The sequence below is a fragment of the Myotis daubentonii genome, chromosome 4 (genome assembly GCF_963259705.1).
Source record: "Myotis daubentonii chromosome 4, mMyoDau2.1, whole genome shotgun sequence".
Taxonomy (NCBI): Eukaryota; Metazoa; Chordata; class Mammalia; order Chiroptera; family Vespertilionidae; genus Myotis; species Myotis daubentonii.
This window is the reverse complement of record NC_081843.1, coordinates 28,573,724-28,587,882: the sequence shown is the minus strand read 5'-3', so window position 1 is coordinate 28,587,882 and position 14,159 is coordinate 28,573,724. Positions and strand designations below refer to the sequence as shown.

Below are 14,159 nucleotides of genomic sequence, written 5' to 3'. Positions count from 1 at the left end.
TTTCTTTTAATGTACCAATCTTCTTTCTATACTATGATGCACATTGTCAGTAGCTCTTAGAACATTTTTCTAAAACTGTCAAGGATGGTCAGTGAATGCACATGATTATTATGCACTTCAGTAATAGAAACCTCATCAAATGTCTATACATATAGGTAAAGATATAGGTAAACACACACACACACACGAATTCAAGGAAAAACACTAAGCCAGGAGTTAGGAGACCTGAGCTCTAATACATCAACTCATATAACTTTGGGTAAATTAGATAACTTTTATGAGCTTCATGTCATTTGTAAAATGAGGCAGGTTAGAGTTAATAGTTTTATAATTTCTGTATTATTTAATCTGCTGTCATATGCCATTTCATTATCTATCATCCTATATCAGTGATGGCGAACCTTTTGTGCTCGGCATGTCAGCATTTTGAAAAACCCTAACTTAACTCTGGTGCCGTGTCACATATAGAAATTTTTTGATATTTGCAACCATAGTAGAACAAAGATGTATATTTTTGATATTTATTTTATATATTTAAATGCCATTTAACAAAGAAAAATCAACCCAAAAAATGAGTTCGCATGTCACCTCTGACACGCGTGTCATAGGTTCGCCATCACTGTCCTATATAATAAAAAGGTCACATGCAAATAGACCCTACCAGAATGACCAGTCACTATGAGGCACACTGACCACCTCTCGGTCCCTTTCCCTGGCCGGCAGTCTCCAATCGCCCAATGGCGAATGGGGAGCCAGGGGTGGGTGGCGGGGGACATAGGTGGTGCCAGGCCAAGGCCCCCACCCCACCAGCTGCCCCACATACGGAGGGCAACCTGCTGCGGGGGCGAGGCTGGTGAGCGGGCGGAATGGCCGATCTCTCAGTTCCTCCCCCTGGCCGGCAGGCTTCGATCACCCAATGGCGAATGGGGAACTGTGGGTGGGTGGAGCGGGAGGCAGGACCAGCTGCAGGCAGCTGGGGAAGATGGAACTAATCACAGGCCAGGCCTAGGGACCATACCCATGCACAAATTTTGTGCACTGGACCTCTAGTAAATTCCTAAGATTAGTGAGACTTTTCCCAAAGCAGGAAACAGAATTTAAGCTAACTAGGAAAGAATGGTTTTGATCAATGCCCTTGAGTTCTCTACTAGCAGAGACTATTCTCTCAGAAAAGCAACATTTATTGGTTTTAAAATAATTAACACTTACTGTAGACTTACAATGTATGTCAGGTACTGTGCTAAACTCTTTACACACATCAACTCATTTAATCTAAAGACATGCCTATGGTAAATATTACTGTCCTTCAGAACTGACAGGCTTAAAGAGATTAGCTTGCTCTGAGTCACACAGCCAGTAAACCGCAAAGCTGAAACTCAAACCAGGATGACTCCAAAGTTTATGTTTTTAACCACCTTACTATACTACCTCCTAATAAATAAATCATGAGCCAAATATATTCTTAATTTAATCTCCAGCGGGTATTGACTATTCTCCAAATTAATCATGTGAACTAAAAGATTATTTAAAGATTTGTTTTTCTGGTTATAAGCAACCTTTCCTTTAATACAACTAAACAAGAGTCATTAAATCCAAGACCAGCAAAGATCTTAAGGAGTGATGTTATTCATTCCCTTGCCTTTAGGCAGGCCAAAAAACCTCATCCCAAATACCCCAAGTTGAGGGGCTGAGAATGAGACAGGGTTCCCAAGAAAAGAGCTCTTCTGACTGCATCAGTGTTAGTTCCCATGCTTCCTCACTATTCCAAATTCACTGCACAACGGTTACCAATATAAATGTTCAGAGACCAAGTCCTAACAGCAGACATTCTCTCTTGCTTCCTACTAGACTGCTCACTGCTAGAACAAGTGTGACTTTAGCGATAATCCTGTTGCTGGTTTATGGCATTTTAAGAAGAAGGATGAATAAGGTCAAGTACATACACATCCAGACACTAGAAAATGCATACTATGGGTTATGTTCACCAATCTAAAAGCCCAAAGTGAGTCTTTTTGTATATGTTCTCCATATATTTCCTCAATACTGTCTCTCAGATAAGCTCTCAGAAAACTTCCTTTTTAGATGACTTCAAGCCTAGAAACAGCCATTTCTGATAAGACATGAATGGTAGGGACAACATGTAAAGGAGAATAAACCAGGATCCAAAAATTAAAGGCACAAAAAAATAGAACATCCAAAAAGACAGCCATTTAGATGGGCATGAATTTTATAAAGAAAATTATATATTTCATTTCTCTTTATTTCTCCTAGAGTAAATAAACTTCTCTAAAAAAAACCAAAAAGCAAACAAAAAAGAGATTTTTTGTTTCATATATTGCCTGACCCTCAAACCCAATTTCATATGTCACCTGACCCTCAAATCTGAGTTCATGGTCTCTAAAAGCTTTTACAGAAATTAAAAGGCTGAGCCTACATGTATGTGGATCTACTCTGTACTTCATTTGGGCACAGAAGAAAAAAAGAAAATCAGAAAATTACCTTTCTTTGATCCAACCCTGGATGAAGCACTGAAGAACTTCTTCACTGTGGTAACCTTGCGAGTCTTCTCATTGGTTTTCTTTTCTTCAAACTTGGAAAATGTGAGGGACTGAGCCCCTTGGCTGGTCTGACTGCTGGCAAAGGCCTCTTCCTCCTCCCGCTGTAGTCTGTAATTCAAGAGAGGATTAATGACCCAGATATTCTCCAAGTTTTTCTTGTATCTAAAGGTTATTACTCAAGGAATTGAGGAGGATCTAAAATTTTTAGAACTAGAGGTCAAATGCACCAAATAATAGGTCTGGAGTTTCTGACATGAAACTATCCTACATACTACTATAGACTTTAAAAGAGACTTTCTCCACAGATCATGTTCATTCAGCAACTGTAAAAGGGTTACATAAAAGGAAGTCCAGTCCTTTTCCCTAATAAGCTCAAGGTCAAAAAGAAGAAAAAGATAAGTAAATAATTACAATATAATGTAACAGCTCCTATAGTAGAGAGTAAAACACAAGTGCTATGAGAACACAGGAAAGAACAACTAAATCTGCTGGAGGAGTCCAAGAAGGTTTCACAATGGTGACATTTATGTCTTAAAGGATGAATAAGATTCCACCAAGTCAAAAGGCATTCTGGGAAGAAGGAGCTACAAATGTGAAGGCATAAGGTTCGTGTTACAAACCAAGTCCAGTGTAATCAGAGCACCGATGGTGTGGTGAATATGAGGCTTATTTGTGTATTGGCACCAGATGGTAAGAAACTTTGGCTGCGGACCCACTATCATCCTGGATTTCACTATGTGGTGGGAAACCAAAAAGACTGTAAATCCAGTAAGTTACCATGATCAGATCTGTACTTAGAAAGATAATACAGGCAGTTGTGTGACAACGGGAGGGGCAGAGAGACTAGAGACAGGGACAATAATTAAGAATATATTAAAAATATTTAAGTGAGAGAAAATAGGACCTAGAAAACAGAAGAGGGTGAAATTAAAAAGACTTCTCTAAGCTCAAAAAAGTAGAACTTGCACAACTAGTTGTAGATAGTGTGAGAGATGAAGGAGAAATTAAGAATACGCCAATGTTTTTTAGCCAACTGAATTAATGGTAATGTCATTAACTGATTCAGAAAGAGGTTAGGAAAAAATGTTGAAAATGGGGATTAGAGTAAATAAAAGCACTAATTCTGGCCTTAGAACTGCTGAATTTGAGGTATCTACACTAATAAAAGAGAAAAATGGTAATTCGCATACGACGATACCCTTTTCATTGGCTAATCAGGGCTATATGCAAATTAACTGCCAACTATGATTGGCAGTTAACTGCCAACTAAGATTGGCAGTTAACTGCCAACAAGATGGCGGTTAATTTGCATATGTAGGCACAATGCAGGGAGGCGAAAGGGAAAGCAGGAAGAAGCCCCCTGCCACTGACAGTGATCAGAAACCCAGGGGGGAGCTAAGAGCTGGGGGCAGGGCAAAGGCGGCCCTGGGGCCGCCTTTGCCCTGCCCCCCAGCCATGATCGGAGTATCAGGCGCCTTTGCTGCCCTGGCCAGTGATAGCAGGAAGTAGGGGTGGAGCCAGCGATGGGAGCTGGGCACGGTCGAAGCTGGCAGTCCCGGGAGCTAGGGGTCCCTTGCCTGGGCCTAAAGCGGAGCCCATGATCGCGGGGCTGCTGCAGCTGTGGGTCCCCGCTGCCCGGGCCGGACACCTAGGCCAGAGGTGTTAGGCCGGGGCAGGGGCGGAGCCTGCAACCACGGGGAGCTGGGGGTCCCCTGCCCAGGTCTGACACCTCTGCCGGAGGCCTCAGGCCTGGTCAAGGGGCCGATCCGGTGATTGGTGATCGGAGGGTGATGAGGGTCAACTCCTCTGGCCGAGGCATCAGGCCTGGGTGGGGGGCTGAGCTGGGGATTCGGGGGATATGATGGTCCCCTTGCCCAGGCCTGAAGCCTGGGTCAGAGGCGTCAGGCTTGGGCGGGGGGTGGAGCAAGTGATCAGAGGGAGATGGGGGTCCCCTGCCCAGGCATGATTCCTGGGCCAGAGGCCTCAGGCCTGGGCAGGGGCCAGAGCCAGTGATCGGGGGGGGGAGATGGGGGTCCCCTGTCCAAGCCTGACACCTCTGGCGGAGGCGTCAGGCCTGGGGAAGGGGCCGATCAGGTGATCAGAGGGTGATGGGGGCCTACGCCTCTGGCTGAGGCATCAGGCCTGGGCAAGAGGCAGAGCCAGCAATCGGAGGGGTCTGGGGGTCCCCTGCCCAGGCCTAATGCCTGGGCCAGAGGCATCAGGCCTGGGCTGGGGGCAGAACCAGTGATGGGGGGAAATGAGGGTCCCCTGCCCAGGCCTGACACCTCTGTCAGAGGCGTCAGGCCTGGGCAAGGGGCTGATCCTGCGATTGGAGGGTGATGGGGGTCAACGCCTGAGGGCTCCCAGTATGTGAGAGGGGGCAGGCTGGGATGAGGGACACACCCAGTGCACGAATTTCGTGCACCGGGCCCCTAGTTTATAATAAATCTCAAAAGCTATCTATAGAACAATGGTTCTCAAAGTGTGATTCCTCAGATAGTAGCATCAGCATCACTTAGGAACTTGTCATAAATGCAAATTTTCAGGCCTCACTCCCAACCTAATAGATTCAGAGACTCTGGGAATGAGGTCCAGCAATCATTGTTTTTACAAGATTTCCATCGAGGCGATTCCCATGCCTGTAGGAAACCTCAAGGGAGATTACAATTGAAAGGAGTAAGAAATAGCAACAAAATCACAGGGAGAGGTGGTTAATCTGAGAATGGAATAGAGATACATCTTTCTCTGAAACAAAATAGAAGGTAATATAGATATTAGTACATTTGGCAGTGAAGAGGGGAGAAAGCTAAGAGCATTCATGTTTAGTATCCTCTACTTCTTCCTGAAATAGATCAGCTACTGAGAATATCAGGAATGCAGTGAGAAACCTGAAGGAATAGTTAATGTTCTCTATACATTTTTTCTCTCTTTGATTGACCATGGAGTCACCGAAAGCGGTGAGTGTACTTTTTAATTCTGTGCATCACCACAGATGTTAGAAAAGTGGTCACTCAAATGTGGCTAATTGGATATAAAACTAGCAAAAGTGGTCAGAGTTCAGCTTGACTTTCTTTTACTGAGAAGTTTCAGTTTCAAGGATTCTCTGGCAAAGGATTAACATTATTTGTGGCATTTTATTAGTTCCTATGCTCACCAGCTATGCCATCCTTTAATTTTTATCATAATCATATTTCTGGATAATACAAACTTCTCAAATAATACTTCTGTCCTACAAACACCATTTCAGAAAAGGTAAATTTTCACAATTCAAGAACTACAAATCTGTTGATTTGTATATACTACGTGTTTGTGATGTGCCAGATGCCATGCTGGATATAACAAAAAATGGGGGAAAACAATGCTTGACGAGAGCCATGTGCCAAGTCCTGTGCTAAGGACATCATAAATATTACCTCATTTAGCCTCCACCATGAAGTATGTTTACCTCCATTCTTCTACTCCCAAATGTTATTCTCTGTATTAGGAAACACACACACCTCCAAACACTAAATACTTAAATGGTAAGAAAAAATGAAGGCACTGAAAGCTATTCATTAAATGTTGACTGAGAAGAAGAGGGGAAGATTTTTTTCACTTAATATTAGGCTGATCTGCTGATAGCTCAAGACAGAAGAGAAAAAATGTATTCTGACAATAACAGTACTTTGTATCCAGTTATATCACTGTACAACCACCCCTAGTTAAGTCTTTTTACCGCTCTGCCAGTTCCCAATCCTCCTGAATCTGCTTCTGCCTGGCTTTGTGGTACTCCTCCCTCCAGCATTTGGAACAGAAACCCTGCCAAGCAGGGTTGCCGTAGTAACCACATCCTTTCTTGCAAAGGAGCTCTGATTGATCCACATGAATTCCTCGGCGTTCAGACTTAAGGCTCATTTTCTTCCTGTTAATCAAATAACAAACAAGAAAGTGTTGTTGAAAATGAATTATTCTATCAGCACAGCAATTAATATCCCAAAAATGATTCCATATCTTCAAGTTATAGGGGAGGGAAGAAGAGAAGGAAGAAAAGGGAGAGGAAGAGATAGGGAAGGAGAAAGGGAGGGAAAAAGGACAGTTTAAATAAAGCAAATTCTTGACATAGTCATATTAAAGAAAAGACTTCTTATTCCCTGCCCAGTTACATAATGAACACCTTAAGAAAGGACTAATGTTATATTAAAGACCTAACAGTAAAACATAAAATTATAAAACTCCTAGAAAAAAATATAGGGGGAAAACTTCATGACATTGAATTTGGCAACAATTTCTTGGATATTACACCAAAAGCACAAGTAACAAAATAGACAAATGGGACTATAGCAAACTTAAAAACATCTGCACAGAAAAAAATCAATAGAGTGATATAAAAGTGAGTATTTTGTCTCAAATAAAATAATTCAACATTTACCAAGAAAATGAATATAATGAAAGCATCAGAACAATCTAAACTCTTCAAGAAGGCATTCAGGGACCTTAGCAATCTAGGACAAATTAACATGAGCCCACTAGTTGTCACCACTCACTACATACACAATATTGTCACAGGTACTTAATATAATTATTTATGGCAAACAAACAAACAAACCCCAAGGTAGACATTATCTCCATTTTTTCACATGTGAAATCTCAGGTTCAGAGAAATTTTCAAAAGCACATAAACTCTACTGAAAACAAACAAAAGAGAAGGAATTTAAAACCAGGTGAGCTTCCAAAATCCTTGTACCACAATGTCCCCAATCTACTTGTCCAAACTCAACTCACATCCCTGAGCACAGTAATGTTCATATGATCATCTCCTAAACAAAACATGCATGTTTGTGCCTCAGCTTAGAATTCTTTCCTATACTTGTCTTCTGCTTTTTCAAAGATAATTCACTATTGAAAGTTCATTTTAAGGGACATCCCTTCAATGAAACTTCCCATGAGCTTCCTTCCACACAGAATTAACTGAACCTCCATTCTTGTAACATTACTTATTTAGGAACCAGTTAAGTCCATTCTACTTCATCATAAAGGATCATTTCTGCCCTGCCTGGATGACTCGGTTGGAGCATCATCCCATACACAAAAAGTTGGGGGTTTGATCTCTGGTCAGGGAACATATGGGAAGCAACTGATTGATGCTTCTCTCTCACATCAATGTTTCTCTCTCTCTCTAAAAAAAAAAAAAATCAATAAAAACATATCTTTGGGTGAGGATTTAAAAAAAAAAAAATCGCATGTTTGACTTCCTCTCACTTAGTCTAGAACAGCCATGGGCAAACTACGGCCCGCGGGCCGGATCCGGCCCGTTTGAAATGAATAAAACTAAAAAAAAAAAAAAAAAAAAAGACCGTACCCTTTTATGTAATGATGTTTACTTTGAATTTATATTAGTCACACAAACACTCCATCCATGCTTTTGTTCCGGCCCTCCAGTCCAGTTTAAGAACCCATTGTGGCCCTCGAGTCAAAAAGTTTGCCCACCCCTGGTCTAGAAGCATCTTGAGGAGCTGCTTTATATTCCCAACAGAACACAGTATGGTGCTAAGGTGCTCAATGTGTGTTTTGAATTGCATATGGAGATAGGGCTGCTTTCTATTCAGCCTTCATTTGAACAGTGAATACATTTTCCTTTAAGATTTGACACATATTATTTTTCTTTAATATATCTTTATTGATTTCAGAGTGGAAGGGAGAGATGAAAACATCAATGATGAGAGAGAATCATTGATCGGGTACATTCTGCACCACCACCACCACCACCCAATGTGGATGGAGCCCACAACCTGGGCATGTACCCTGATCGGGAATTGAACCATGACCTACTCGTTCATAGTTCGACACTCAACCACTGAGCCACACCAACTGGGCAAGATTTGATACAAACTTAGGGACTTATGTAAGATAAAAGTCAGAAGGAGAAACCAATTTAAATGTGTCATAAGTTGATTAGGAAACCAGAAAAATTTTTAGCTATGACTTTCCTTTATAGGCTATCAGCAAAATAATTTGAATTTTTTGCAAAGCTATTATCTAACAAGATTCCTTATTTGGTAAGGTAGTCTTCATCTCTGGCAATCAACTAGATCTTACTAATCCTGTTAGGTTGACTCATTTACCAATCCTTATTTTATTTTTGCTCCTATCATGTTATAGCTGTTAAGGGAGTGAGGAAGAACCACCTGAAAGCTCTGAAAAGGGGGATGGGGAGGTCCTGTCTAATGTCACACCTGTTAGAGTTAAAATTTGAAATAATACCTTAACAAGTCTCTAAGTCTGTTTTCTTTTCTACTATACCATGTCTTATTTGCCCATAGCACCAGGATTGTATTATAAATTGCTACCCACCAATTTCCATTTAAATTCACAGAATAAAATGGTCTTCATTCTTCTGCCCATAAACTAACTGCCAAGCAAGCACAGAAAAAAAGTGGTGCCCTAACCGGTTTGGCTCAGTGGATAGAGCGTCAGCCTGCGGACTCAAGGGTCCCAGGTTCAATTCTGGTCAAGGGCATGTACCTTGGTTGCGGGCACATCCCCAGTAGGGAGTGTGCAGGATGCGGCTGATCGATGTTTCTCTTTCATCAATGTTTCTAACTCTCTATCCCTCTCCCTTCCTCTCTGTAAAAAATCAATAAAATATATTTTTTAAAAAAGTGGCACTCCACAGCATGTATTCAAGAAGCTCACATGTCTAGAAAAAAGTAAGTCCTGTATCTTGTGGATCTTACCATAATTTACTAAGTGCCAATTGTGTGCACAGAACAGGCTAGATACCACTGTTAATACAACTAATAGAACATGTCCTTCCCCTCAGAAAGTTCATAACAACAAAAAACAAAAACAAAATAAGGCATACTGAGTAATGCATAAAGATACAGTGCTATGAAACTATGGGGAAGAAAAAGACAAGGTAATTCTGACTTAAGGAGCATGAAGAGACCACTTGGGCCAGGGGATGGAGGTGTAGACCTTAAAGAGTTTTGAGTTGAACCTTAGAGGGTCTTGGAGGAATGATACAAAAGTGGAAGAACATTCTAGACAGGAAGAACATCTTTTACAAAAAGCATGGAAATAGGAAAGAAAATGATGTAGTATAAATAGGTTAACTGAAGAAATTAAGTGTGAAGTCAACTATGACGGCTTTTAAAAACTTTAGGCTACACAGTCTGATTGAACCACCACTGAAAGCTCCTGAAAAGGGGAAATCATGATGAGATCTCTATTTTAAGACATTAAAACTTGAGAGATAAAGTTCTGTTTTATGAAGTGAGGTGGACAATAAATTCTCAAATCAACTATAAAAATGAACAAAACTTCCTCTATGCTGATGAGTCAATGTGTTAGCCAAGGAGTGCATTTACACTACAGGCCACCAGCTCTTTCTGTCTCCACCAGCTCTTTCTGGCCTCTCTCTGTCTCCTCTGTGTATGCACAGGCTCTGTTGGCCAGAGTGGAAGGAAGCCTTACTGGCTAGCAGTGTTTGCACACAAATTCTTTGTCTGAACAAACAACAATGTTAGACTGAGCATTAAGGTATGCAAGCACAGGGGTGACCCTTAGAAGGAAGTCAAGCATAAAAATAAAAACAAGAAAAAGCAACAACAGACATAAAGGGCCACATGAAATCTTAGTCCAGCTATAAAATGTATATGGTATATACTAAGCACTACTTGGGGATTCTCAACGGCAAAAGGGAGGAGGAGAATTGGGAAAGAAAACCAGAATTCAATATATCACCAAACCCTGGGTAAATTTATCATTTTCCCCTCCAATATCACTGAGCCAACCCAGAAACGCACACCAAGGCACAGAGATACATCCTCTAGTTCGGGCTCAAGGAAGGAGAAAGGGAACTTCTAACACTGAGAGGAAATATGAAAATCCCTCCAATTTATTGTTTTTAACCTCTTCTCCTGAGCCACAGCACCCAAGCAACCACATACAGCAATGGCTGAAAAGACAGATTGCAGAAACCAAACTCTGAGGAAGGGGAATTAACAATTTTCTCCACTCTCTATCCTCCCATTTCTTGGCCCCAACTGTGCGACAGTCATGGAAGTACAGTGTATATGACAGAGTAGCATAACTAACTCCACTGTTTTCTGGCCAGAAAAGATGAGAACCTAGGAACCAAAAAACATATAGGAGAACACACTGACAAGAACTCAAGAAAGCAACCTGAAAATGTTGATTGTGAACTCCTGGCCTCACCCACCCCTAGTTGTGTATAATGGATCTGATGCTATTCAGGACAAAAGACTAAAACTCAAACTAACAGACACTGCACAAGTTTCAAACTGGCACACAGATGAAACAGATCAAAATAGTACTGTAAAGGCTTCAAAACTAAAAAATTTTGCTCCGCAAATGACACTATTAAGAAAATGAAAAGACAAACTACAGACTGGGAGAAAATACATGCAATCACAAATTTAACAAAGGACCAGATTTAAAAATGCTCAAAAATCAACACTAAGAAAAACCACCCAATTACAAAATGGGCAAAAGACTTGAAAGAGAGTGATCTAAAGAAAACATACATGCTGGGAGACAATTCTCACAGTTTCGTCCAAGAGGTCTTTGCAAGCATCCTTGAATATCTTAACATTCTTAAAAGAAACACATAATTATCTCCCCCACTCACTCCCACCCCAGCAGAGGACAAGTTTGTGTACTGTCCAGTAAAATAGATACAATGTTTCCCTCCAGGTCAAAGGTCAGGCAGGTCTGTTTGCTGCCTGTTGTAAAAGATTTGGCTTCCCTAAGCTTGGATTCCTCAGCTGTGGCATCACCCCTATGTGACTTGGGAGTAAAGGTAGCCCAAGTGAAGATAAAGCTTGTTTTATAAATGCCCTTTGAACAGTAAAGTACTTTGTCTCTGACTCAGGATCTCATGTCTTCTGCCAGCATGCATGAAACTGTGGCAGGCTTACTTGTTACCTGTATGCTGGGTAAAAACTCAGGTCCTTCACAGTTCTTAACAACATGGCAAATAAGCACATGTTGTTCAACATCATCCATTAGAGAAAAAAAGTTGTTCAACATCATCATCCATTAGAGAAATGTAAATTAAAACCACCATGACATATCACTACACATTTATTAGAATGGCTGAAATTAAAAATACCAACAATACCTGTGGTAGCAAGGATGCAGAGCAACTAAACACTCATACATTCCTAGTGAATGCAAATAGTAAAGCCAACATGAAAAGCAGCCTGATAGTTTAAAAAAAAGTTAAACATATTCTTACCATACAACTCAGCAATCCCACTTCTGGTTATTTCCTCCAGAGAAATAAAACTGATGTTCACTCAAAAATCCATACACAAATATTTCCAGTAGCATTACTCAGGGCCATTAAAAAAAGGAGACAACCAAAATATCCTTCAATCAGTGAATGGATAAACAAACTGTGGTACATCCATGCAATGGATGCTTCTCAGCAAACAAAACAAAAAAAGGGGGGGGGGAGGGGAGGCAGTACTGACATAGCCAAAAATTGGCTTAAAGATGAGTGAATGAAGTCAGTTTTAAAAGCTTACATACTGTATGATCAGTGTTTGTTAGGAATTAGAATTAGGGGGAGGGTGTCTATCAAAAAAAAAAAATAGCACAATCCAGCAATCCCACTTCTGGGACTATATCCTAAGAATCCCTAAATACCAATGAGAAAGAAAGAATATATGCACCCCTATGTTCATAGCACCATTATTTACAATTAGAGGCCTGTGCACAAAATTCATGCATTGGAGAGGAGGCGGAGGGTCCCTCGGCCAGGCCTGTGCCCTCTCACAGTCTAGGACCCCTGGCTCCTTACTACCCACCTGCTTGCTGTTCTTTAGTGCTGCGGCAGAGGTGAGAGAGGCTCCCGCCACCGCCACCGCGCTCACCAGCCATGAACCTGGCTTCTGGCTGAGCAGTGCTCCCTCTGTGGAAGCTCACTGACCACCTGGGGGCAGCTCCTGCATTGAGCATCTGCCCCCTGGTGGTCAGTGTGGGTCATAGTGACTGGTCGAACAGTCGGACACTTAGCATATTAGGCTTTTATTATATAGGACTAGGGGCCCGGTGCACGAAATTCGTGCACTGGGTGTGTGTGTGGGGGGGAGTGTCCCTCAGCCCAGCCTGCCCCCTCTCACATACTGGGAGCCCTCAGGCGTTGACCCCCATCACCCTCCAATCGCAGGATCAGCCCCTTGCCCAGGCCTGACGCCGAGGCGTCCGGCCCAGGCAGCGGGGACCCGCAGCTGCAGCGGCTCCACGATCGTGGGCTTCGCTTTAGGCCCAGGCAAGGGACCCCTAGCTCCTGGGACTGCCAGCTTCGACCTTGCCCAGCTCCCATCGCTGGCTCCACCCCTACTTCCTGCTATCACTGGCCAGGATGGAAAAGGCGCCTGATTCTCTGATCATGGCTGGGGGGCAGCCTTTGCCCTGCCCCCCAGCTCTTAGCTCCCCCCTGGGTTTCCGATCACTGTCAGTGGCAGGGGGCTTCTTCCTGCTTTCCCTTTTGCCTCCCTGCATTGTGCCTACATATGCAAATTAACCGCCATCTTGTTGGCAGTTAACTGCCAATCTTAGTTGGCAGTTAATTTGCATATAGCCCTGATTAGCCAATGAAAAGGGTAGCTCGTACGCCAATTACCATTTTTCTCTTTTATTAGTGTTGATATGCATAATCCATGGACACAGACAATAGAATGGGAAAGGTCTGGGGTGGGGTAGGGATTGATGAAGGGGAGCAAAAAGGAAGAAAACTGGAGACATCCGTAATACTGTCAACAATAAAAACTATACACCCCTCAAAAATTCAACTTTACTGTATAAAAATAAAAACTTGAGCCCCAGTCGGTTTGCTCAATGATTAAAACGTCAGCCGGCAAAGTGAAGGGTCTCGGGTTTAATGCCAGTCAAGAGCATACACTTTGGTTTCAGGCTCAATCCTGGGCCCCGGTCAGGGACGTACAGGAGGCAACCAATCAATGTCCCTCTTTCATGCTAACGTTTCTCTCTCTCTCTCTTCTCTCTCTCTCTCTCTCTCTTTCTCTCTCTTCCTCTCCCTTCCTTCCCTCCCTCCCTCTCTCCCTTCCACCATCTTTGAAAATCAATGGAAAAAATATCCTCGGGTGAGGATTAAAAAAAAAAAAATTTGAGAGGCAATTTCTAGGTTGGATTGGAGGAAAAGTGCAGGAGACAGGGACAGTGACCAATAGACAACTACAAGAAGAAGGCAATGCAGTGGGAATGGAAAGGGGAGTGGTGGCAAAAAACTCTGCAGGTGGGATCTGTAACAATTAACTAATGAGACATGGCAGAGAGACTTGCAAGTTTATAAAAACTCTTTACTGTCTCTACAAAATTAAAGCCCTCCAAGAACAGCATTTAGATTTAACATACTTATTTAGTAGATGAGGTTGGGGTAGAGAGGAAGAACTAAATCTACCCAGAGTCTGACTCTAGAATGTTAAATTGAAGAAACTTTAAAGACTTTTTGTTCCCTAGGTTCTCTCCTTTTACAATAAAGATGAAGACACCGAGACTGAGAAGTTTATGATCTGTTCAATCAAAAAGGTAGTGCCTGGCCAGTGTGGCTCAGTGGTTGAGCATCAACCTATG

The 14,159-nt window shown here is 42.2% G+C and overlaps 1 protein-coding gene across 2 annotated transcripts in view; it reads right to left on the bottom strand.

The window, feature by feature from the left end:
- RABGEF1 (RAB guanine nucleotide exchange factor 1) overlaps nt 1-14,159 on the bottom strand; it is a 68,357-nt gene that overhangs the window by 32,304 nt on the left and 21,894 nt on the right. For both annotated transcript variants that reach the window (XM_059693375.1, XM_059693374.1), the window contains 2 exons: nt 6,274-6,459; nt 2,500-2,666 (listed from right to left, as the gene is read on the bottom strand). In XM_059693375.1, the coding sequence (XP_059549358.1) occupies nt 2,500-2,666; nt 6,274-6,452 (346 nt within the window). In that variant the 5' untranslated portion in view covers nt 6,453-6,459. Of the gene's footprint in view, nt 1-2,499; nt 2,667-6,273; nt 6,460-14,159 lie in introns of those variants that run through there.